The sequence below is a fragment of the Malaclemys terrapin genome, chromosome 2, assembly GCF_027887155.1.
Source record: "Malaclemys terrapin pileata isolate rMalTer1 chromosome 2, rMalTer1.hap1, whole genome shotgun sequence".
NCBI classification, from domain to species: domain Eukaryota; kingdom Metazoa; phylum Chordata; order Testudines; family Emydidae; genus Malaclemys; species Malaclemys terrapin.
This window is the reverse complement of record NC_071506.1, coordinates 18,168,419-18,193,227: the sequence shown is the minus strand read 5'-3', so window position 1 is coordinate 18,193,227 and position 24,809 is coordinate 18,168,419. Positions and strand designations below refer to the sequence as shown.

The 24,809-nt window shown below is 39.3% G+C and overlaps 1 protein-coding gene across 4 annotated transcripts in view; it reads right to left on the bottom strand.

Annotated features, from left to right (window-relative positions):
- The window catches only part of ASAP1 (ArfGAP with SH3 domain, ankyrin repeat and PH domain 1), a 285,790-nt gene that overhangs the window by 17,273 nt on the left and 243,708 nt on the right, over positions 1 to 24,809 (bottom strand). For 3 of the 4 annotated variants that reach the window (XM_054019003.1, XM_054018999.1, XM_054019001.1), the window contains 4 exons: positions 23,744 to 23,972; positions 13,281 to 13,334; positions 8,931 to 9,092; positions 2,087 to 2,153 (listed from right to left, as the gene is read on the bottom strand). In XM_054019003.1, the coding sequence (XP_053874978.1) occupies positions 2,087 to 2,153; positions 8,931 to 9,092; positions 13,281 to 13,334; positions 23,744 to 23,972 (512 nt within the window). The remainder of the gene's footprint in view (positions 1 to 2,086; positions 2,154 to 8,930; positions 9,093 to 13,280; positions 13,335 to 23,743; positions 23,973 to 24,809) is intronic. The other variant, XM_054019000.1, reaches the window with a different exon arrangement.

Below are 24,809 nucleotides of genomic sequence, written 5' to 3'. Positions count from 1 at the left end.
CTAAAAATAAAAATCAAGGTGCAAAAATTCAGTAACACCTCAATAAAGATTAATGTAAAACAATGAGGACAGATGATCAGTTGAGTAAGAATCTTGTCAGAATATTTTTCAGTAAGCAGAATTCAATCAATCCTCTGATGCACAGACAGCCTCAATTCTGGCATTTGTAAACCTGTGAGTGTTTGATTTTGTAACATGAATAAAGATTTTTAGATGTAGTTTTCTAGGGTTTTTTTTTAAATTAAAGAAAAATAAAAAAAAATTATGACATGCAACTTTAACAATCACATCACAACCACCTCCAAAAACCAAGTGGTCATCTGTGTTTGAACTTGGGGCTTCGCAATCAAAACTCAGTCCTCTATCACTTTTGCTAAAAGAGCAACTCCATTGGCTGGCAGTAGTTGAAGGGTGCAAGTTAAAAAAGTATGGATTGGACGAATGGACTATAAGGTGGATAGAAAGCTGGCTAGATCGTCGGGCTCAACGGGTAGTGATCAACGGCTCAATGTCTAGTTGGGAGCCAGTATCAAGCGGAGTGCCCCAGGGGTCGGTCCTGAGGCCGGTTTTGTTCACCATCTTCATTAATGATCTGGATGATGGGATGGATTGCACCCTCAGCAAGTTTGCAGATGACACTAAAATGGGGGGAGAGGAAGATATGCTGGAGGGTAGGGATAGGGTCAAGAGTAACCTAGACAAATTAGAGGATTGGGCCAAAAGAAATCTGATGGGGTTCAACAAGGACGAGTGCAGAGTCCTGCACTTAGGATGGAAGAATGCCATTCATTGCTACCGTCTGGGGACCGATTGGCTAAGCAGCAGTTCTGCAGAAAAGGACCTGGGGATTACAGCGGACGAGAAGCTGGATATGAATCAATAGCGTGCTCTTGTTGCCAAGAAGGCTAACGGCATATTGGGCTGCATTAATAGGAGCATTGCCAGCAGATCGAGGGAAGTGATCATTCCCCTCTATTCAGCACTGGTAAGGCCACATCTGGAGCATTGCGTCCAGTTTTGGGCTCCCTACTACAGAAAGGATGTGGACAAACTGGAGAGAGTCCGGTGGAGGGCAACAGAAATGATTAGGGGGCTGGAGCACATGGCTTACGAGGAGAGGCTGAGGGAACTGGGGTTATTTCGTCTGCAGAAGAGAAGAGTGAGGGGGGATTTGATAGCATCCTTCAACTACCTGAAAGAGGGTTTCAAAGAGGATTGAGCTAGGCTGATGTCAGTGGTGGCAGATGACAGAACAAGAAGCAATGTTCTCAAGTTGCAGTGGGGGAGGTGTACGTTGGATATTAGGAAAAACTATTTCACTACGAGGGTGGTGAAGCACTAGAACGGGTTACCTAGGGAGGTGGTGGAATCTCCATCCTTAGAGGTTTTTAAGGCCCGGCTTGACAAAGCCTTGACTGGGATGATTTAGTTGGTGTTGGTCCTGCTTTGAGCAGGGGGTTGGACAAGATGACCTCCTGAAGTCTCTTCCAACCCTAATCTTCTATGATTTTTTTATGTTCCAGCTAGTAGAGTGTTATTTTTTGCATTGATGCATAATGCTTCAAACCAGTGGGTTATATATGCAAGAGTAGCTTATATTACAGACAGTACATCCAAATGCACAGATCAGTCAGACTGAGAAATATGTGGTTAAATGAATGAGACTTGTATATATCATATTAGGGAACCAGGTTCTGTTCCAAGCTACGCCAAGAGTGAACTTGTGTAATCTTGTGTTAGCGTATGGTAGGGGCACGAGACCTGGCTCAGTAATGAGGGTGGTGAAGTACACAGAATTATTTAGCGTCAGCAGAAGACACGAGAATAAAACTCCTGGATCACAGCCTAGTGCAACTTTTTCTAGTTCCAATGGTATTTTGATGAGAGAAAACAGCAGCAGCATCTGCTGCCACAACTTCAGTTCTGCGTGGCTGCTTCAAACTGATTCAAGAGGTTTGGCAGAGCCTGAGAGCAAGAATGCATTGTATAGTTGGAATATTGAGAAAATTATCAGGTGATCTTCCATAGTTTATAAATTAGCCACATCACGCACAACTTTACTATATGCAAATACATAAAATCTTACCTTGACTGCTGAGACATTCCCTCAAACTTGTTTGCGGTCTTAGTTGAGGGTGGACCCAAATCATTACCTAAGGGGATACAAATTCCTTAGACTTTTTAAAATGGAGAATAAAAGAACAGAAACATGTAGGTAGCGGCAGGGCCGACTCCAGGGTTTTGGCCGCCCCAAGCAGCCAAAAAAAAAAAAAAAAAAAAGCCGCGATAGCGATCTGCGGCGGCAATTCGGCGGGAGGTCCTTCGCTCCCAACAGGAGTGAGGGACCGTCCGCCAAATTGCCACCAAATAGCTGGACGTGCCGCCCCTCTCTGGAGTGGCCGCCCCAAGCACCTGCCTGCCAGGCTGATGCCTGGAGCCAGCCCTGGGTAGCGGATATCATCATATAAAACAAAAATATGCAGCTTTCCCAATATTTTCCATATAAACCTAAGTATATTTAAATGAGTATTTTTCATTCGTAGATTCAGAAATTTTAAGGCCAAAAGAGAGCATTAATATAATCTATTCTGACCTCCTGCATACCATATGTTTGAAAAACTGTCATTGATAGCATCTATCTGCTGGCAAGAAAAAGCAAATCAGACTATAATAACTACTTCAGAGCATTTATTTTGTCTCTGAAACAATAAAAAAAACCACACAACATTGTCCCTCAACAATTTTGTTGGAAGGCACTACAAGGAAAGGGCAAAAAAAGAGCAGCATCTTGCTTTGGAAGTAACACACTATTTTGTAAAAGCCATCATGAATTAGCCCTTATTCACAAAACAAATATTGATTTTGTAAGGATTGTTACATTATTCTAAGAAACAGTCCATTTACTCAATTTTCCCAGTAAGTGGAGGAAGAAAAAATTGAAGTCAGAATATCCGAACCTTCAATATCAAACTTGGCTTCATAATCACTAAAATCTCCAAGTCTTGAGCAGTTGCAATTACAGTACCTTCTCTGTATAAGGGACCCAATTATTATCAACTCCTCCTACTATGACCCTATTCCTGAAGATCCTTAAGTGTGACATTAAAAGTGTTTCATTCATATCATTTGATCCCGATACCAAAACTTCAGTTAAATTCATTCCACAGAAAGTGAATTTACTGAAGTTATATCTAATGATCAAAGTCAAAAAGAAAGCACAGAATTTACTACACAAAGAAAATAAAATTTCATACAGTAGAACCTCAGAGTTATGAACACCAAAGCTACCAACTGACGGGTCAACCACAATCTCATTGGGACCGAAAGTACGCCATCAGGCAGCAGCAGAGACCAAAAAAAAAAAAAATACAGTACAGCACCGTGTTAAATGTAAATTACTAAAAAATAAAGGGAAAGTTTATAAAAAATAGATTTGACAAGATAAGGAAACTTTGTGTGCTCTACCCTCTGACTAGATTTGATGGTGATCTGAGGTCTCTGCACTGCAAACTGGCTTGGCAAGCTCCACATCAGATATGAAGATTACGTTGAGATTTTCAAAACCATTCAGCAACAGCCTAATTGAGCTTCTGAAGTCAATGGTAAAGAAACTCCCATTAACTTCAAAAGGGAGCAGAGTTAGGCTAATCCTGAGCATTTATAAAAATTCCTCTGTTAGAGTAGGTGGGCCCCAAGGCACAGTAACTCAGAAAGCGTTGGACAATGAAGGATTTTTATATCATCAATAAAAAAGCCTTTTTTTGTTTTGTTTTTTGCTGAGACCTGCCTGCTTGAAGACAAACTGTCCAGCTTGTAGTTGTAGGAGAAAGAATTTTCTGAGTTCTACGAAGCAATTTCACTCAGAACCAGAGTCAGAGAATCTGACTTCCTGACTGACAATGTTCAGTTAGGGGCCTGATTAATTAACTGAACTATTCATCTAGTAATGAAAGCTTTAAAAGAAGAGTTTTTTTGTTAGTTTGTTTTTCACTAGCTCTAAAATCTCGAAGTGTATTCTTTGTGAGGGTCCCGGACTTTGGTTTACCGGGGAAATGAAGGCAGCTATAAAAAATAAAATATAACAAATGGAAGATATGAATATAAATCAAAATTAGGAATTGTAGAAAATTGATAAGGGAAGCAAATGAACATAAGGAGAAAAGTATGGCCAGAAGAGTTAACAATAAGAAGGTGTTTTTGAAATATATTAGGCAGGGCTTTGGAGCTGTGCTCGGGCTCCGCTCCAGCTTCAGGCAAAAACCTGCAGCTCCACTGCTCCGGAGCTGCTCTGCGCTCCACTCCAAAACCCTGATATTAGGAACAGAAAGAATCCTGACAACATATTGGTCCATTACTAGATTGAAATGGTGGAATTATCAATAATAATGCAGAAAAGGCAGAAGTGTTCAATAAATATTTCTGTTCTGTATTTGGGGAAAAACGGATGATACAGTCTCATCACATGGTGATGATAACACATTAGTATCTCTGGAGGATGTTAGCCAGAAGTGTAGCCACTGAATTTGACATTCTTTCCACTTTGTATGTTCAAACACTGTCAGCTAAAACCCAATCATCACATAGCTAGAAATAGTTTTAGGACTGTGAGAGGCAAGGCCGTGCAGCTGCATGTTTGCAGTTCTGCTAATCAGAATGGGAGGTTGGGACAAAGAGTTAAGCTTCCATGAAAATAGAAGGAATGTTTCGACAGCCTTGGTTTTAGGTGCCTCTGACATGTAAGTTTTATTGTTATGACTAGAAATGCTTTCGTGATAAGAATACTGAATTGTTATTGGCTGTTGCTATGGAAATTGTTAGCCTATTAGGGGCTATTATGATTTATGTGCTTTGTCTGGAGCAAATTTATAAAAAGTTTAGTTAGAAAGTGATCTTTGGAGCAGTCAGAGGAAGCTTTTTCTTGGGAAAGGATCTGACACCTAAGTTCCCCAGCAGCTAGACAGAAGGAGGGGGCCACCTGAAGCCTGGCTGCTGATTTCTTGAAACAATTTCAGACTTTTTCGGTAACTATAAATGTTTGGAATACTCTGAATTTACTGGCACAGTAGATATATACGTGTGTGTGTGCGCGCGCGCGCACGCTTGAGACCTAATTAAAAAGTAGTTTTAGGTAAAAGCATTTTGGTTTGTATCAATCATGTATAAGACGGAGGAGGTGTGCCCCCATTGATTTATTCCTGACATCACCTGGAGGGAAACAGTTAAATTACCACTGCTTTGGGTTCTGAAAACTCAGGGTATCAGAAGCTACTAAAGTTAGATGTTTTTTAAATCAGCAGGTTCATTTAACTTGCATCTAAGAGTTTAAAAGAGCTGGCTCACTGGACTATTATGTTGATTTTCAATAAGTCTTGGAGCACTGAGGAAGTTCCACAAGACTGGAAGAAGGAATATGTTGTGCCAATTTTTAAAAAAGGTAAAGGAGATGACCCAGGTAGTTATAGGCCTATCAGCCTGACATCAATCCTGGGCAAAATAATGGAGCGGCTGATACAGGACTCAGTTAATAAAGAATAAAAGAAGGGTAATGTCCTTAATGCAAATCAACATGATTTTACGGAAAATAGATCCTGTTAAACTAACTTGATAACTTTTTTTGATGAGATTACAAGTTTGGTCAATAAAGATAATAGTGCCGACGTAACATATTTAGACTTCTCTAAGGCGTTCGATTTTGGTACCACACAACATTTTGATTAAAAAACTAGAACGATATAAAATGAACATGGCACACATTGAATGAATTAAAAATTGGCTAAAATTGTCTCAAAATATAAACAGGGAATTGTCACTGAACAGGTATATTTCCAGTGGGGTCCCAGAAGGATCGTTTTTGGCCCTATTCTATTTAACATTTTTATCACTGACCTGGAAGAAAACATGAAGTGATCACTGATAAAAGTTTGCAATGACACACAAACTGGAGGAGTGGTAAATAATGAAGAGGATGGGTCACTGATTCAGAGCAATCTGGATTGCTTGGCAAATGGGGTGCAACCAAACAATATGCGTTTTAATATGGCGAACTGTCAATGTATGTATCTAGGAACACAGAATTGTAGACCATACTTACAAAGTGGGGAAATGACTCTATTCCTGGAAGCAATGACTGAAAAAGATTTGGAGGATAATCAGCAGAACATTAACTCCCGGTGTGATGCTGTGGCAAAAAAGCTGATGTGATCCTGGGATGTGTAAACAGGGGAATCTTATGCAGGAGTAGAAAGGTAACCTTATCTCTATAGTGGGCACTGGTGCGATCGCTGATGGAATACTACACCAGTCCTAGTGCCCAGAATTAAGAAGGATGTTGATAAATTGGGGAGGGTTCAGAGAAGAGCCACAAGAATGATTATAATGATAAAATAAATAGATTGAGCTATTTCAGTCTAACAAAGAGAAGTTTAAGGGGTGACTTGATTACAGTCTATAAGCATCTACCTGAGGAACAAATATTTAATAATGGGTTCTTTAATCTAGCAGAGAAAGGTATAATACAATCCAATCGCTGGAAGTTGAATTTAAACAAATTCAGACTGGAAATAAAGTGTAAATTTTTAACAGGGAGAATAATTAATAATTGGAACAATTTACCAAAGGCTGTGATGGATTCTCCAACGCTGACAATTTTAAAATCAAGATTGGATGTCTTCTAAAAGATACGATTTAGGAATTATTATGTGGAAGTTCTATGGCCTGTGTAATATAGGAGGTCAGGCTAGATGATCACAATGGCCCCTTCTGGCCTTTCAATCTATGAATGCACTCCCCACTTTGTCCTGAAATAGCCCAAGGACGTGCTTCAGGGCATGCTGCAAAGCCTCTCTTCACTTCTCAAGTTTTTAAGAAAGTAGATGAATGTAACAGAGAAGTATATGAAACTTTCACTTTCATTGGGCTTTTTCATCTCTCATACTGGAATCTGACCTGAGTCTCAAATACAGATGACAGACAAATCAGTACTGGAATCAGACTGGGATCTAGTGTAAGCCCAAAGGTTGCTGACTGGACTAATTATATGGCTTTTATGTTTGTCAGAGATTTTAGCTTTAGAATGGGACAGCCATAGCAATCTGAGTAAAGTGTGAGTGACCCATTAAACATTTTTTGGACCTAAATCCTAAAGTTAAGGGGGCTTAGGGAAGTCCTGCCAGCTGGACTCAGTGCAAAGTAAAATCACATGGGCCTGAGATGCATTGTGTCCAAAAAGCTAGATTTGGCAGAAAAAAAACATTTGGGACATCTGTGATAGTCACTTGGAAATACCCCAGAAAAATACATCAATCTGTATTTACTTGCAGCAGTATCAAATGTTTACTGCACATAGCATTATGCTGACAGATACTGATGACTGCATCAATCACAAGACTTTGAGAGTGGGTGTGAACACATCCTTCAATCAATATAACTGTCAGGATAAGCTAATCTGAACCCTCCCATCTAAGAAGAAATGGTGTTGACTGGAAAAGGCATTTTTTGTTCAGTGGCCATTGGACTGAAACATCTCTCTTGGTATAGATTTTTTTTTTTTTTTTTTTTAACACTGACTCAATGTATCATCAGTGCCAGACACTTTCACTAGTATCTGTCAGTAATGTCTACAGACTCTTAAATGGTTGATCAAAATATTAAATGAGGTTTGATTTATTGTCTCTTGCATACATGCATATTTACCTATAATAAAAACAAAAACAAACCAAAAAAATCAGGTGTTGTGAATCTGCCCAGGAATTTGGACTGTGTGGGCAGAGAGTTTTGCCGAGTATTGTTTGTGGTCTGTGTGTATGTAGGCAGAACACAGAGAAACTGAAAACAGACCGGACAGAGAGAGACGCAGAGGAAAAAAAACGAGAAAGCCCAGCAGTAGCCGGCGAGCACAGCATGACACTGGAAAAAGCGAGGGAGTGAGCTTTTGGGTCTGTTAGCCAATGAGGTAGTAACGTAAGAAACTGCTCCTCTTGTTCTTGATTCCTCCTGCGTTCGGAGAAACAGAGATTTTGTACATTCCATGTAAGTAAACAAGATTACATGAAAGAAAATGCAAGACTATCAATTTCTACTAGTCAAAGTCAAACTCTGACTAGCCAATCTGGTTGAAAAGGGGGAACCATAGCATTTTGCTTTACACCAATTCCTCTTCTCATTTTTTCTAAGCGCTTCTCTTCACGTACTGTACAATGCTGCTGGTGCACCCTGTAGTGCTTTAGTGAACATGCTACTATGCCAACAGGAGAGCTTCTCTTGTCAGCATAGTTAATTCACCTCCCTGAGAGGCGGTAGCTATGTACATAGTGCTGTCTACTAGGGAGGGGAGGTCAGTTAGGTCAATATAACTATGTCGCTCAGAGGTGTGGATTTTTCACCCCTGAGCAATGTAGTGAAACTAATATAGGTCTGTATTATAGACCTGGCTTTCGGCTAAAGAAGAATGTGATGTGCTGGGGCTGGTTTTATGAAAGGTGGCAGCTTTCCCTCAGAAAAGATTTGTCTTTATCATGACAAAGGAATTCCTTTAAGAGTGTCAGCTATCAGGAGTAGGCAGGATTTACAAATAGAAGCAGAAGATTGACTGGGCTAGTTAGTCTTTACTATGAAAAGAAAGGGCCTATCTGGATAGGTCTGTAATAAATGTTTCTATAAAGTTTTTCTCAGTAAAGTATCCTGTTATACAAATACTTAATCTGTTTTTTACATCCTCCTACTGGCAGAAAGATGTAAACCCTGCAAGTCTCTGGACTGGTACAGGCAACATCACAGAGAGCCTGGGGACTTATTTGAGGATAGAACTGTTCTGAAATTCCACAAAATATATCAGCAATACCAACAATGGAAAGATATCACTGACTAAGAGATGCAAGTAACATACATCACCCATCTGAAGTTTTGTTTTATTTTGCATTTCTACAACTCACCCCAAGGAATTGGGCCCTTATTCTGGGGTCCATGAGGTAGCGGGCTTGGTGGGTCAGAGAGGGTTCTTTTATGTCCAGGGGGTGGGGGAGGTGGTCTCTTCTTGGAAAGAGTGGAGCTGCCACTGGAGGGTTGAGTGCTTAGAGGAAGGGTTGAAGGTGGACCTGTAAAATTAACAAAAAATCTTTTTACCAAAACAGAATGTGTAACATCAAAATAGCACCGGAGAATTAAAAATCAGAATATAGTAAAATGGAGCAAAGGACTGAAAACAAAAATAAGCCATGCCAAAACACTGTTGAGATTAATGACATACCCATCACCTTTTAGCCATTTTAATTGTAATAGGACAGTATGCAATTTGACAATAAATATACATATATTTTAAAATGTACATTCACATAAGGTTAATCACTACGGGATTTATAATTTTAGGCATTGTTAAAAACAGCAGAAAATGTTTTAAATCTTTATAAACTATTTATTGAAGATAAAGTACTTCAATTAGGGTTTAAGAATTACTATTTATAAAATCTCCATACCACAATGAAACAACAAACTAAATCTTTTAGCATGCTGTCACTATTGTAGATTCAGAGATTCATATCATAGCTAATGTGACTAACAAAGTTTTTACAATTTTTTTCCTTTAGCAAACTTTCCTTAAATGCTGAGAAACAGGTTTCTGAAATAAATTCATTTTTCTATTGTTAATTGCTATTGTTTTTGTGTGGATTAAATATATAGTGCATGACAAAGTGTTAAACCTAGAGGATAAGAAACAAACATTACAAAACCCCATTATAAACATATATAATAGTACACTGGCATTTGTTTAGAAGGCTCAAAACACTCTTGCAGCTAATAAAGTAATAATGCATTTTTGGGCCATGATCCTGCAATGAGCTCTGCATGGGCCTTTGGCTGGATAGAGCCTACTAGTCCGAGACTCTGTTCAGATGCAGGGATCTTCCCACATAGCACTTATTGCAAGATTTAGGCATTAAAGACAGCATCTATGAATACTTAATCATTCCTCCATTCGAAACATGTCTACATATACACTGAATATTACTTATGATTTAAATAATAATATGGTCTCTTGTTTAAGTCACAGAGTAGAACCTTGCTAATTTGCAGTTTGCTAATCTATATACCCCATAATTTGCACACAAGCAGTGCTGTTTCCTCCCCCAGAAAATACAGAGCTCTGAGTGGATATTATGAAGACTATGTTACTTTTACAAGTGTACTGCAAAACGTGTATGTAAAAATAATGCGAACCAAATTACACGTCAAATGTGTGAACAAATCATTATAAATTTTGCAATGAATTATCCTTGCTATTTTTGTTTAAACTTATTCACCAATTCAGTAATTTGCAAGTCTCCCAGACATTAGTGCAAATTAACGCACTTCTTCTATACTGATTTTATCATTTAGTTTTTATGTGAATAACTTCTGTATCTTTTAAAATTTCAGTATAAAAAAAGCTAAAATATAGACAGTTTTGGTGCTATAAATCTGGATTGAGGATCCTGTAGACTTGTGCAACACAGAAGCTCTTCATTTTATTTTTTTATGAATGATTGTGTGAAGTGCTACAAACCAACAGCAGCTCAAAATATAACCTTAGAAGGACTTCAGTACTCATTGTGCTGCTACTAACACTATTCTAAAGTCACAGTTAATACAACATATTTGTTTGCTACACAAGGACAGAAGAAAAGAGGTAATTATTTGAAATCTCCACTTTGGAGCTACATGTGCTGACACATGGACCTGATAAATGCAAACCACTGAAGTTCTTACAGTTTTACCCCATCACTCCCTAGTGACCAATTGATGGAAGTGCATACCGTCTTTATCAGTCACTAATCAGAAGTTTCCTTCCAGCTGAACTACAGTACAAACAATCCAAGCTTCATTCAAAAAATGGAGAAAGTATCCTGAATTGGCACTGTATACTCTCATTTAAATTAAGGCAACATAAAGCTTCAAACTCCAGTGGAAGTAAACCGAGTAAGATCTCTCTCTTTTATGCAAAACAAGAACTTGACTAAGAATAAATATTTCAACAACCAAAAGTAAAATTAAATAGAAAAAACTTGTGACTAAAACTTAGATAGAGTGTACACATTTTTAATACCTCATGATACTAACATGTAGAGTGACCAGACAGCAACTGTGAAAAAACGGGACAGCGGGTGGTGGGGGGGTAACAGGTGCCTATATAAGAAAAAGTCCCAAAAAACAGGACTGTCCCTTTAAAAACGGGACATCTGGTCACCCTACTAACATGTCTATAGATATCACAGAAAGAGTTTAAAACTTTTATCATTTTATAGTTTTCAAAGGTTCACATTCTAACATGTGAAACTTATGGATGGTACAATAGCAATAATTAACATACAACTCCTTTCAGTAGAAGCATTTCAAATCACGTTGCAAATTTTAAGACTTGCAACATACATTGTAAGGTAGGTAGGTAGGGATAGCTCAGTGATTTGAGCATTGGCCTGCTAAACTCAGGTTGAGAGTTCAATCCTTGAGGGAGCAATTTAGGGATCTGGGGCAAAAATCCGTCTGGGGATTGGTCCTGCTTTGAGCAGGGGGTTGGATTAGATCTCCTGAGGTCCCTTCCAACCCTGATATTCTATGATACCCATTTTATAGATGGCATAAACAGACACAGAGAACTTTTGCCTAAAAAACGGTTACATTGTTGGCTTGCAGAGACCACTGCCTATCATACTGACTAATTCTGTCTCATTGTTTCCTTTTTATTCCCTGTGTGTAGCCATTTGTGGTCTCTTTTCTTATACTTAAATTGTAAACTCCTTGGGGGCAGGGACTGCCTTTTCGTTTTGTGTTTGTACAGCAGCTAACACAATGGGGGTCCTAATCTATGACTAGGGCTCTTAGCTGTTACAGTAATACAAATAAATAATAATACTACTCACAGTGACTTTCCCAATGCTAATAATCCCAACCACTCTCCTGCTCTAATCACTAAACAACAACCCTCCTTTTAGGAAAGTAGTGGGTAACATTTACCAAAGATAGTTTCTCTTCAGAAAAATAAGGAATATAGGGAAAACCATCTAAAATATATTCAGGGCAATAACTAGTTTCAGAATGACAGAAAGGCAAATTGTTGGATTTTCAGGAAACACTTTTGAGGAAAAAATGAACTGAAATCTATAATTTATTACTGAAACAGGTGATAGAATCAGGACCGGCTCCAGGCACCAACTTCTCAAGCAGGTGCTTGGGGCGGCCATCCGGAGAGGGGCGGCAGGTCCAGGTATTCAGCGGCAATTCGGCGGATGGTCCCTCACTTCGCCTGGGAGTGAAGGACCTCCCGCTGAATTGCCGCAGCAGATCGCGGCTTTTTTTTTTTTTGGTTTTGGCTGCTTGGGGCAGCCAAAACCCTGGAGCTGGCCCTGGATAGAATGATACTAAGATCTGTAATGATAGGTTTAGTACAGATTGAACCACTCTAGTATGGCACCCTTGGGACCTGACCGGTGCCAAACCAGAGAATATGCCAAACCACAGGAGGTCAATGCAGAGTGCCAGCGGGTCTCCATAGGTGCGAGAAAGCAGGGCTGCAGGGGGTGCTGCAGCACCCCCAGGCATTGCACCCAGAGTGATCCCCCGCCTGCGATCCCCACTGCCACCCGGGGTCCTGGCCGCCAGCCCCCTCCACGGGGGCTCTGATGCTGGTCCCAGGTCCTCCCCCTCCCTCCCGGGGCTTGAACGCTGTGAATCAGCTGTTCGCGGTGCTCTGGAAGTGCTGGGAGGGAGGAGGAAGAATTGGTAAGCACGGGGCTGCTGGTGCGCGAGAGGCTCAGGGGAAGGAGGGCAGAAGGGGGAAGTTGGCGCTGGTGGATGCTCCACACCCACTATTTTTTCCCCGTGGGTGCCCTGGACCACCTACAGAGTCGGCGCCTATGCCAGACCACAGATGTTGCCGGACCAGGGAGTGCTGAACTAGAGAGGTTCAACCTGTACTGACAGTAATATTTTTATCTGCCCTGTAACTATCAAAATTCAGAATAGCATAAAGTTACACAAGATAAATTAGAAAACATTTAATAGAATATGTAATTTAAAATTAAATTTTCCAACCTTAAAATATTTATCTATGCAGCAATTAAAAACATTCTGTGGTAAGTTAAAATAAGTGTAAGAGACCCGCAATTAACAGTGTGTGTACTTCAGCTTTTGTGGAGTTAGTACATGTTCTACATATTAATTTGTGTACCAGTGACAACATGCAAAGCTGTTACCATCCATCAAACAATTTTTTTTTATAGTGGGAGAACCTAAAGTATATATTTTTTTACCACTGCATGAGAGGTATGGCAGAACCAGTATTCCAGTTAATGGTAGGACACGTACTGCAAAGGAAAGTGATAAGTTCGTATTAAAAATGGTACTTTCATAACATATATTGCTATTTTTTCCAAAATTCTTATGAGAAATATAAATTGCTCATTGGTATTATTTAAAAGCTCTGTTTGATTAGATTAATAATTTCAGACAATATCTTTTCTTTACTTGTCAAGCTCTTACTGCCAACATTTGAGAAATTCTGATCATGAGCACACTACTACTCTTTAGGGCATTAGCAGAATAAACTGACTGAACATTAACTATACACTATACTTATAACAGTCAACTCTAAATTTGTTCTGTAAAGTGAGCCAAAACCTACAATTAACAACTTATATCAAGTTACTTCAGAGATTTTCATATATTTATAAGTGCGTGCCATCAAGTCTCTCTATTAAAAGTACTGGAAAATTAACAGTATAGCGAATCAAGACTAACAAAACAAGATATAAACAAGAGTGAAATAGCTCGTTTTACCTAAAATCAAAAACACAAGGCTCTGAAATACAACAAAACACATAGCTAGAAGCACTTTTCTTTAAAAATGAGTTATGTATGCATTTAGTAAGGAAAGACTGTCATAATATAGTCTAAGAGCATTAAAGTCAGAGCTGTGCTTTCAATGTGTATGGGTTGACACACTGTGTTTTGCTCCAAGTTTGGAAAACGAATGCAGCAGCTCAAAATCCAAACAGACCTAAATTGGAAGGTTCTGATTAGGTTTTCTGATAGAAACCGGCAAAGCCACTTAAATTATCTTAATTTTCACCTAAAATTGTGAAAATGACCCATATTTGCGCGAAACCTTTACAACAGGACTAGACGAACTAGCTGGCACCATTAGCCTGAATATGGGGTGTGTCACTAAACGTTTGCAGAGATTTAATTAAGATCAGTGAAACTAATGTGTTAAGCCATGCTACTCCTTGGCTGTCATTACAAAAACAACACACAAACCAGCAGACCTATCAGACAACTGAAGCTTGTCAGAATTATGGAAATTGAACTTCAACTGACTTCCTCACTAAGTATTACTGAGGACTTATTTTTACGTGAGAAAGTTGAGCCAGTTTAACTAAAGATGTGATTTTTAAACCAATTTATTTGAAGTAGACACATTTATTTCAGTTTAAACCAGGCTTATTTTGGTTTAGTTTAAATTAATTAAGTAATCAGTTTTAGCTAAAACAAAATAAGCCAACCTTTTAACAAAATAAGAATGTCCATGCAGGGGTTAACACCAGTTTAACATAAATAGGTATACCTATTTAACTTCAACTGGTGCAACTTTATCACATAGACAATGCCTAACCTACCCTTTTTCCTCAATGAAATGTGGGGAGCAAACACATCAACTTCAGCAGCTTTTAAAACTCCAGCTGAAAAGTTAGCAAACCGAAAGACCCAGTCTTACATTAACTAATATATGTAGAAATATAAAAGTAACTTGCAAATACATTAGCTATACACACACACACAAATTGACATACTGTAATTTATAAACCCATATACGTGTACACAGTTTTAAAAAATAAACCAAGTTAAGTTTTAGACACCAAATGCACTAAAAACCATGGGTAAGAGGGGGCATTCAGTACATAAATGATTTTTAACTTGCCTTCCTTCCCCCACATTGTAGGCTAGAACAGGGTTGAATTAGCTTAGTTAAATGAAAAAAAAAAAAAATGCTCCGTAGTTTGTGTGTACAATGCTGGTTTTGCTAGCAGTTGTGAGAAGGCCTTGAAAGAATATGGCTTAATTGGAAAAGCTAGGCCTGAAAGGTAACTGAAAAATAAACGGAAGAAGAAACCCCAGTTATAATATAGATAGTTAATAATAAGAAAAAATTGTGCACATTGAACCAGCAATGACCCCAAACTGGCCCCAACATGGTTTTTACCTAAGTTAGTAACAGGCAATGCCATCACTGGTTTATGAAAAGGGTACAAAAGGGTGAACTCCTGAAGTGTCATTGATAGTGCCTGACTGACTAAATTGGGTCTAATACTCCTGGGTTTAGCCCATTTGTAAATATCTTGATCAAATGCTTATAAATGTTTTGTTACTATTTGGATGTAGTAAATTGCTTATTATTCAGGCTTTTTAGGCATGTTTAGAGCAATTGTATAAATACGATCAACCTTTGGATTTAATAAAAGAATTTGCAGTTAAGTTAGTGTCATCGTAATATCCCCTACATAAAGAATAATAATTCCAAATAATTCCATTGTACACACAAACACACAAAGCTCAGATTTGCTGGTTTCCAGTTCACTGTGACATCTCAGCAAACACCATGGAACCTTGCTATTAAGGAACTTCACTGGAGAATGAAGCCAGCTTACGAAGGACTAAAGTATACAGCATGCTTTGGAAAAGATTTATTATATTTATATCCCAAAGGATACAAAACAATATTAAGAAACTTTTCAAAACGACGCCAGTTGCTAAATAATGGAACCCAACACCTACCTGTTCCTTACAGACTGGCTCCACGCTCTAGCACAGTCCCATGGTAGCTGTTGGAACCTTACAGCAGACAAGGAGCTAATGAGATTAGATTTGGGGGGAATGGAAATAATGGGAAATAAAATAAGTTTAAAATCATTTATGGACTGGATGCTCCTCTTACTCTTGTTATATGGGGCACTCAGCCCATAAAATACACTAAATATATTTGCAGATCACCTGTAATCAAATGGATGTAATATGTCTAAAATGAAAAGCAAAAATAATTTTTCTATAAAAATAACCAGACATATTAAGGTGGTAATTTAATAGACAAAGCTCAATGATGGCAAATTAAGAGAGTAAGGAGGATCTGAAAAGGTAAGGTGATGTATTTTTTTCCTAAAGGGGGAGGGGGCAGGGAAAGATGAGATCTAAAAATCAGTACCAACACATCTTTCTCTTCTTTGAGGGACAGGTAGCAGAGTCTAATTTTGTTTAGATCTATTAAATACTAAAATAAAAAACAAACAATGTTTAGGATAATTTATAGTACATTAGTAACCACTTTGAAGGTGATATTTCTATATTAGTGTGTGTTCTCAGTGTCTTACATATTAGAGTATTTGGACTTTATCTACTATCCTTCTGATCCAGCCCAACCTATTCATATAACCACTGGTAAATATGAATTTATACATAAGATTTTTTTCAATTGATGAAATCCTCTACAAGTCCATTAGCATGTACAATGATGTCAGCTGAAACTGACTCACTACACTGCATCTGCTATGACTAGAGAGAAAGGCTGGTGTCTCTAGCAAGCTTAGACTGGTTTGACAGTTTTGAAAGCAAAGAAACATAATAGTTTACATTTAACATTAACTTCGCTCAACCTCATTCACACTCTTACACCATCAGTCTGACATTACCTGCTCTCTAATGCTGGATCATAATGTAGGAGTCTGTGTGTAACAGTTTATCATCAGAAATATGCCGGTGTCCAAAATCTATGGTACAGTAATATGCTCTTTCAAATACGTACATTTCTGTTTTGCTTGACTCATAGACTTTAAGGCCATTGCCTCTTACTGAGTTACTGAAGTCCTCACATATTGATTTAAAGAATTCAAATTACAGAAAATCCACCATTTACTCTAGTTCAAACCGAGAAGTGACCCGTGACCCAGGCTGCAGAGGAAGGTGAAAACCTTCAAGGGTCTCTGCCAGTCTCACTCTGGGGAAAAATCCTTCCTGACCCCAAATATGGAGTTAGACCCTGAGCATGTGGTCAAGACCCATCAGCCAGACACTGGGGAAAGAATTCTCTGTAGTAACTCAGAGCACTCCCCATCTAATGTCCCTTCTCCAGCCATTGGAGATATTTGCTAATAGTAGTCATGGATGGACTATATGCCACTGTAGACAACCTCATCATATCACCCCCTCCATAAATTTATCAAGCTCAGGCTTGTAACAAATTAGTTTTTTGTACCCACTACTCATCTTGGAAGGCTGTTTCAGAACTTCACTCCTCTGACGGTTAGAAAACTTTGTTTAATTTAAAGCCTAAATTTGTGATGACCAGTTTATAAGAACATGTATATGTCAACACCAAAGATTTACATCACTGCAACATACATAATAACGGCCATACTGGGTCAGACCAAAGGTCCATCCAGCCCAGTATCCTGTCTACCGACAGTGGCCAATGCCAGGTGCCCCAGAGGGAGTGAACCTAACAGGTAATGATCAAGTGCCATCCATCTCCACCCTCTGACAAACAGAGGCTAGGGACACCATTCCTTACCCATCCTGGCTAATTGCCATTAATGGACTTAACCTCCATGAATTTATCTAGCTCTCTTTTAAATTCTGTTATAGTCCCTTTACAGAAACCATGTTGACTTTTGTGTGTTCTTCTGTGTGTCTGACAATTTTATTCTTTATTACTGTTTCAACTAATTTGCCCAGTACTGATGTTAAACTTACTGGTCTGTAAGTGCCAGGATCACCTCTAGAGCCCTTTTTAAATATTGGCGTTACATTAGCTATCTTCCAGTCATTGAGTACAGAAGCTGATTTAAAGGACAGGTTACAAACCATAGTTAATAGTTCCGCAATTTCACATTTGAGTTCTTTCAGAACTCTTGGGTGAATGCCATCTGGTCCCGGTGACTTGTTACTATTAAGTTTGTCAATTAATTCCAAAACCTTCTCTAGTGACACTTCAATCTGTGACAATTCCTCAGATGTGTCACCTACAAAGAACGGCTCAGGTTTGGGAATCTCCCTAAGATCCTCAGCCGTGAAGACTGAAGCAAAGAATTTATTTAATTTCTCTGCAATGACTTTATTGTCTTTAAGTGCTCCTTTTGTATCTCGATCGTCCAGGGGCCCCACTGATTGTTTAGCAGGCTTCCTGCTTCTGATGTACTTAAAAATCATTTTGTTATTACCTTTGGAGTTTTTGGCTATCTGTTCTTCAAACTCCTTTTTGGCATTTCTTATTACATTTTTACACTTAATTTGGCAGTGTTTATGCTCCTTTCTATTTACCTCACTAGGATTTGACTTCCACTTTTAAAAAGATGCCTTTTTATCTCTCACTACTTCTTTTACATGGTTGTTAAGCCACGGTGGCCCTTTTTTAGTTCTTTTACTGTGTTTTTTAATTTGGGGTACACATTTAAGTTGGGCCTCTATTATGGTGTCTTTGAAAAGTGTCCATGCAGCTTGCAGGGATTTCACTCTAGTCACTGTACCTTTTAATTTCTGTTTAACTAACCACCTCATTTTTGCATAGTTCCCCTTTCTGAAATTAAATGCCACAGTGTTGGGCCATTGAAGTGTTCTTCCCACCACAAGAATGTTAAATGTTATTATATTATGGTCACTATTTCCAAGCGGTCCTGTTATAGTTACCTCTTGGACCAGCTCCTGCGCTCCACTCAGGACTAAATCGAGAATTGCCTCTCCCCTTGTGGGTTCCTGTACCAGCTGCTCCATGAAGCAGTCATTTAAAGTATCGAGAAATTTTATCTCTGCATTTCGTCCTGAAGTGAAATGTTCCCAGTCAATATGGGGATAATTGAAATCCCCCACTATTATTGAGTTCTTTATTTTGATAGCCTCTCTACTCTCCCTTAGCATTTCATCATCACTATCACTGTCCTGGTCAGGTGGTCGATAATAGATCCCTACTGTTATATTCTTATTATAGCGTGGTATTACTATCCATAGAGATTCTATGGAACATGTGGATTAATTTAAGATTTTTATTTCATTTGATTCTACATTTTTTTTTCACATATAGTGCCACTCTCCTTCACCCCCCATACGACCTGTTCTGCCCTTTCGATATATTTTGTACCCCGGAATGATTGTGTCCCATTGATTGTCCCCCACTCCACCAGGTTTCTGTGATGCCTATTATATCAATATCCTCCTTTAACACGAGGCACTCTAGTTCACCCATCTTATTATTTAGACTTCTAGCATTTGTGTACAAGCACTTTCAAAACTTGTCACTGTTTATTTGTCTGCCCTTTTCTGATGTGTCAAATTCTTTATGTGAATGTTTCTCATCTGATCCGGCCCATACTTTATCCTCTTCCATCCTCTGCTCCTGACTAGAACCTAGAGAATATCTATCAATAGACTCTCCTCTAAGAGAAGTCTCTGTCCGATCCACGTGCTCCACTGCAGCAATCGGCTTTCCCCCATCCCTTAGTTTAAAAACTGCTCTGCAACCTTTTTAATGTTAAGTGCCAGCAGTCTGGATCCACTTTGTGAGATCTTGTACTCAAATACTCTTTGTCATGCTGAGGACTTAGTTGGTTTGGAGGAAAAATTATCTAGGTTCCTCTGGAAACTTCTGCTACAGATTTTCCCCTCTGCCAGGGTAATAGTTACTTCCTGAACACCCTTAGTGTTGGTAGCAGCCACTGGATTGCTATGGTGGCTTCAACAATGAGAGCTGAAGCCACTCTGCAATCTCAGCTAGTAATTTCTCTAATGTTTCCCCCAATAGCTCCCCACCAACAAGTTTTCATGCACAAGATATCCATTTAGGATGAAGCTATTCATGATTGTAACACAGCTTCCTTGTAGCCACCAAATTGGAATCCATTGCTCAACAAAAAGCATATTAAGGATCTGACCAGAACAGAACTTGTGATGTCTTACTCCCAGCTAGGGTCATACCTTTAGACAACAAGCCACTTTTTTGCCACAAAGAGGGCATTCCTTGCTAAATGTATGAAGAACCTGTGATCTGAAAGGCTATAGCTGAGTTTTGAAATTGCTGTGCATTGTCATCATTCCTATGGCTATGGGTCTTTTGGAAAGAAGTCCCCTTCTGAAGATGTGGATACATCTTTGATTGGTGGAGCTACTGTTGCACCACCGTAGGCTCCCCAAATTTATAAAATTTCTTTCATATGAACATTAACATTTGGTTTAATCAGGTGCCTTCATTTGGCTCTTATGAGGCCCTCAAAGGAGGCATTAACAGGAAAGCTTGTATCTAATAATGTTTGAAGGCGAAGATATGTTATTAATATAAATGAGTTCCTTGCAAGCCACTGACTGACATCCTGTCCTGAAAAAATCTTGTAGGTTGGTGGTATGTTTTGTTGTTTTGCACATGTGGTACTTCTTCCCCAGGCTGTTTACAGAAGGGAGGCAGTACATTATTCATTCTGACATAAGACTGCACAACAGAGAAGGTTACTGGTACATATACTTCAATTGTGGAAGTAGCTTGCTAGATGTCCCTGGAAGGCTAAAAGGCTGCTGCCTGCTCCCCAGGCTGGCTAGCATCCAAGGAAGTATTATACTAGGTTGCTCCTACTAGGATTATTTTGAAAATGGGAAGGGATTTTTTCATTCAACTCCCTGTAATCCCATGATGGTGCAGTTTTGTGGGGAGCCTCTGTTCTGGTCACAGACTGCTTGAAGTGCTCCTAGGGCTTTAATGTGGAGCCAGCCTGTGCAGACAGAGAATCTTTCCTGCCTTTCAGAGTCTGACCCTCTTTCCCTGGCAGAGCAAGGCTGAATCGCAATTAGGCTTCAGCCTGAGGCAGAACTGCATAGGAGGAACACAGGCTTCTCTGCATGTCCAGAGGGCATGGTGGAGTGGCAGTGAACATGGTAAAGAAGACTGTCTGTGAAAGAAACTCTGCATATGACAAAAGCCCCAGCAAACACTCCCTCAGGAAGAGAAGACAAAGGAGGAGGAGGCTAACCCCATATTTCTTCCCCATTTGTTCATTACTAGTAGTAATCACTGCCTTGTGAAGGACACATTTGCTTCTGTCTTTCTGGGAGTCTATGGGATTTACAGGACTTACCCCTGAGTACCATGAGAATCCCGATTCATAGTGGGAGCAAGGAGAGCTGTGTAGGAGCCCTGCTTCTTTTCCCAGGGAGCTGAGGACCCACTTCACTATCTGGGAGGGATTCTGGATCCTTTCAGGATTTTTCCCACTCCAGTCCAGGTCTGTTACAAGACTTAACCCCTAGGCTGACCAGATAGCTTTCTCCTCATCCTTAGACTCTCTCCCCTAAAGCTCAGAAGCTCCTGATCAGACTTTTTTGTGCTGGAGTTGTGAGACACTGGGGCAGGGTTGGGACTCATCTTGCTGGTCTGACTCTGAACCCCGAGCCCAACCAGTGCAAAGGTTGTCTGGCCTGACTCTGAGCCCCATGCCCTAGCAATGCAATGGTCAGCTGGCTGGCAACTGGCAGGTCATAACTGTAGATCTTGTAAGTGCTGCCTCATGTAAGGATCACCGCTTAGATTTAAGGCTGGTGTTTTTAGGACAGCTCTGCAGAGGAGTCTAGCAGGAGGTGCTGCAGTAGCAGATCCAGGTGGCTGAAACCACTCTGCTGCTATTCATCTCATTGAGGGGAGGAGGGAGATAAGAAGTCAAAACGGCATGAAAAATAATAATAATAATAATAATAAAGGCTTTAAAACAAAATGGTTGGGAGAAACTGAACTACCAGCTTGCTCCGTCACCGGAGGCAGAAAATCTGGTGGCCTTAGCTGAAGGGTGGGGCTTAGTCCTGGAGCCTCCAGCAACAACACTGGACCACCTCCGAATTCCACAGGAGGGGGAGCATTAGCCCATGAGTAATGGATGAAGACAGAAGCTGTGTAGCAGAACGGCAAGGCTAGTTAGGCAGTCAATTGACAACTTTCCTATATTAAAAAAAACCAACCAAACAAAAAAAAAAAACAGGAAACACTAAAATCACCAATACATGACTAATGCTGCCCTTGGAACAGTATTTCCCAAGCATGGTATCTGAATCATGCAACTGGTGTTCTATAAAGCAAACAGAGACTACTGCGTCCAGTGTCACGCTGTACATTTTAATGAGATCTTTTCTTTATTCCTTTTGAAAATTGAAACTAAAGTAAGAGCCAAGAAAATGAAATGCAAATAGTTATGTAACAGCTTTGTAACTCAAGAGGGCAAATTCACTTAAGGCTTTTAGCCTCACATTATGCTGTTAGCCACTAAGGATATTTTACATAAAAGTCTAGTTTAAAAAACAAATAAAAATCAAAATAAAACAAACAAAAACAGTTTGTCTCTGTATAAGCTGCAGGAAAGAAAAAAGTAGAAAACTTGATGGTAGCAAAGCTTCAAGATTAGACTTAAGTGAATTACAGAAAACAATAATATTCCATAGTTGAATAGCCTACTCCAAACCATAATGTTATGAGTATGGTATAAATAGATTAATGAACTATTAACATCTCTTACAGCAACAATACATCAGGTATGAAAAAAATCTTCAGGACTAATATAGTTGTAAGAGATTCTCTTCCCTTTGAAACACTATTATAAAATGTATTATTTCATCACAAAAAAGGCAACATTAACTATCTCATGGCTTTACATTAAGTGTACATGATGCTGATTACACAACTTTGGGTACGTCTTCACTACCCGATATATCCGGGATATATCGATCCCGGATAAATCGATTGCTACCCGCCAATAGGGCGGGTAGCAATCGATTTATCTGGGATCGATATACCGCGTCTCGTTAAGACGCGATATATCGATCCCCGAACGTGCTCACCGTTGACTCCGGAACTCCACCAGAGTGAGCGGCGGTAGCGCAGTTGACGGGGGAGCCGTGGCCGTTGATCCCGCGCTGTGTGGACCCCAGGTAATTCGATCCAAGATACTTCGACTTCAGCTACGCGAATAGCGTAGCTGAAGTTGCTTATCTTGGATCGATCCCCCCCCATAGTGTAGACCAGCCCTTTAGCACAAACCCGTAATTCTTCTTCATAGATAATCCTACAAGGCCAAGCGGTTGTTTCACTCAGTGAAGAGCTGGGGATTCTTACTCAGTTTTAAAGTGAATATGCGGTTTGCTTGCCACCTGGTGGAGGGCTTAGGACCTTCCCTTCCACTCCATTAGTGCTCAGCAGAGCCATTCTAGCAGCTCCACATATGGGGAGTCTCGTATGATAAGTGGGGACCTCACCAGCCTGCTCATGGTCTGGCTGTCTTCTCTGCCAGAAGCTGCACAGCATTTTAACCTGAAGCACCACTCATTAGTTACCAAGATGCACCAGATTTGAGATTTTTGATTGGGTTCATGTCTAGTATGTACTATTAAAATACTGGGTTTAAATAACAAGCATAACATGAGCAGCATTATTTCTATATAGAATGAATTAGCTGCTTTTTAGAAAACAAAATTGTAGTACATATTTGTTATTCTTAACAATTCATGTCGGATGCAACTTAAATACAAATCTACTGTAAACTTTTCATTTCAGCACTGTAAAATGCAAGCTTTCAGTATGTGAACTTAATCAGATTAAAAAGCATTATACAATATGAAGGAAAAGTACACTAAATCTTGAAAGAACACAAAGTGTTCAGGTTGGTTACGATAACCATTGAACAATCATTTTTGTGAACAGACTTACCTTTGCCAGCATTTCTAGGAGGGAGAGGAGGAGCATCTGCTGTTGGAGAAGCTGGAGAATCTGTGCTTGTAGAGACAAAGATCTGATTTGTAAAGGCTCCGTAGGACAGTCTTTGTTTGTCTCTAGGAGTGCTAAATCCAGGCAGAGTCATTTTGTCTTGGGGGGAAATACTGGAAGAGTGACAAAAGCTCTGGGGTCTTGGAGAACGTTCTTTCTTTATAGGACTAGGCTATGAAAACAGAGAAAAATGACATTATAGCACAGATTTAGTATAGGAAGGACAATATATTCATCATATAAACATTTTGGAGTCCTGCAATTCTCAGCTTTGTTATCTTTTTTACAATACTATACAAAATGTGAAAGCCACTGTGTATATATACAGGAAGGATATACGTGTGTGTGTGTGTATGATTAAATACAGATAAAATATTTGTATGATTACAACAGAACTAGTTCCTGATATGCATATAAACAGATACCAATATGACTTCCTGGCTTATTGGTTAGATAACTTCAGCTCATCCCCATAAAGTATCCTCATTCGTGAAACTCCCACTCCTTTCACATAAATTAATGGCTGTGACTTTAGCAGATTAACATTTACAAGTTGTAATTAGATTACTGGCACTGAAAACTATATATATGTAGTGCTACACAGTTATGCTATTCACCTCACTTGGCTTTTAACAAAATATTATTTAGTAGGTAACAGTAAATCTTCAGTTTGAATTGCACTTAAAATCCTGGCCCAATTGAAGTCAAGGGGGAAGACTACCAGTGGGGCCAGGATATTAATTTAAAATTACATGTGATGCTAGAATGAATTATAAATGCATAGAGAAATAAAGGAATAACTTTTCAGGCAAATAAGTTTGGCATGCTTACTGCAGTAGCCATTTACAAGATGCTATATTTTCTTTTCCCAACATATGTGTCATTTTGAAGATCCCTAAGGTCCCCATTTTTGGTAATAATGGGGCAACTTCCAACATTTTTAGTGTATTTCTCCTCATATCTGTGTGAGGTAGGGAAGTACTATTATCCCCATTTTACAGATGGGGAA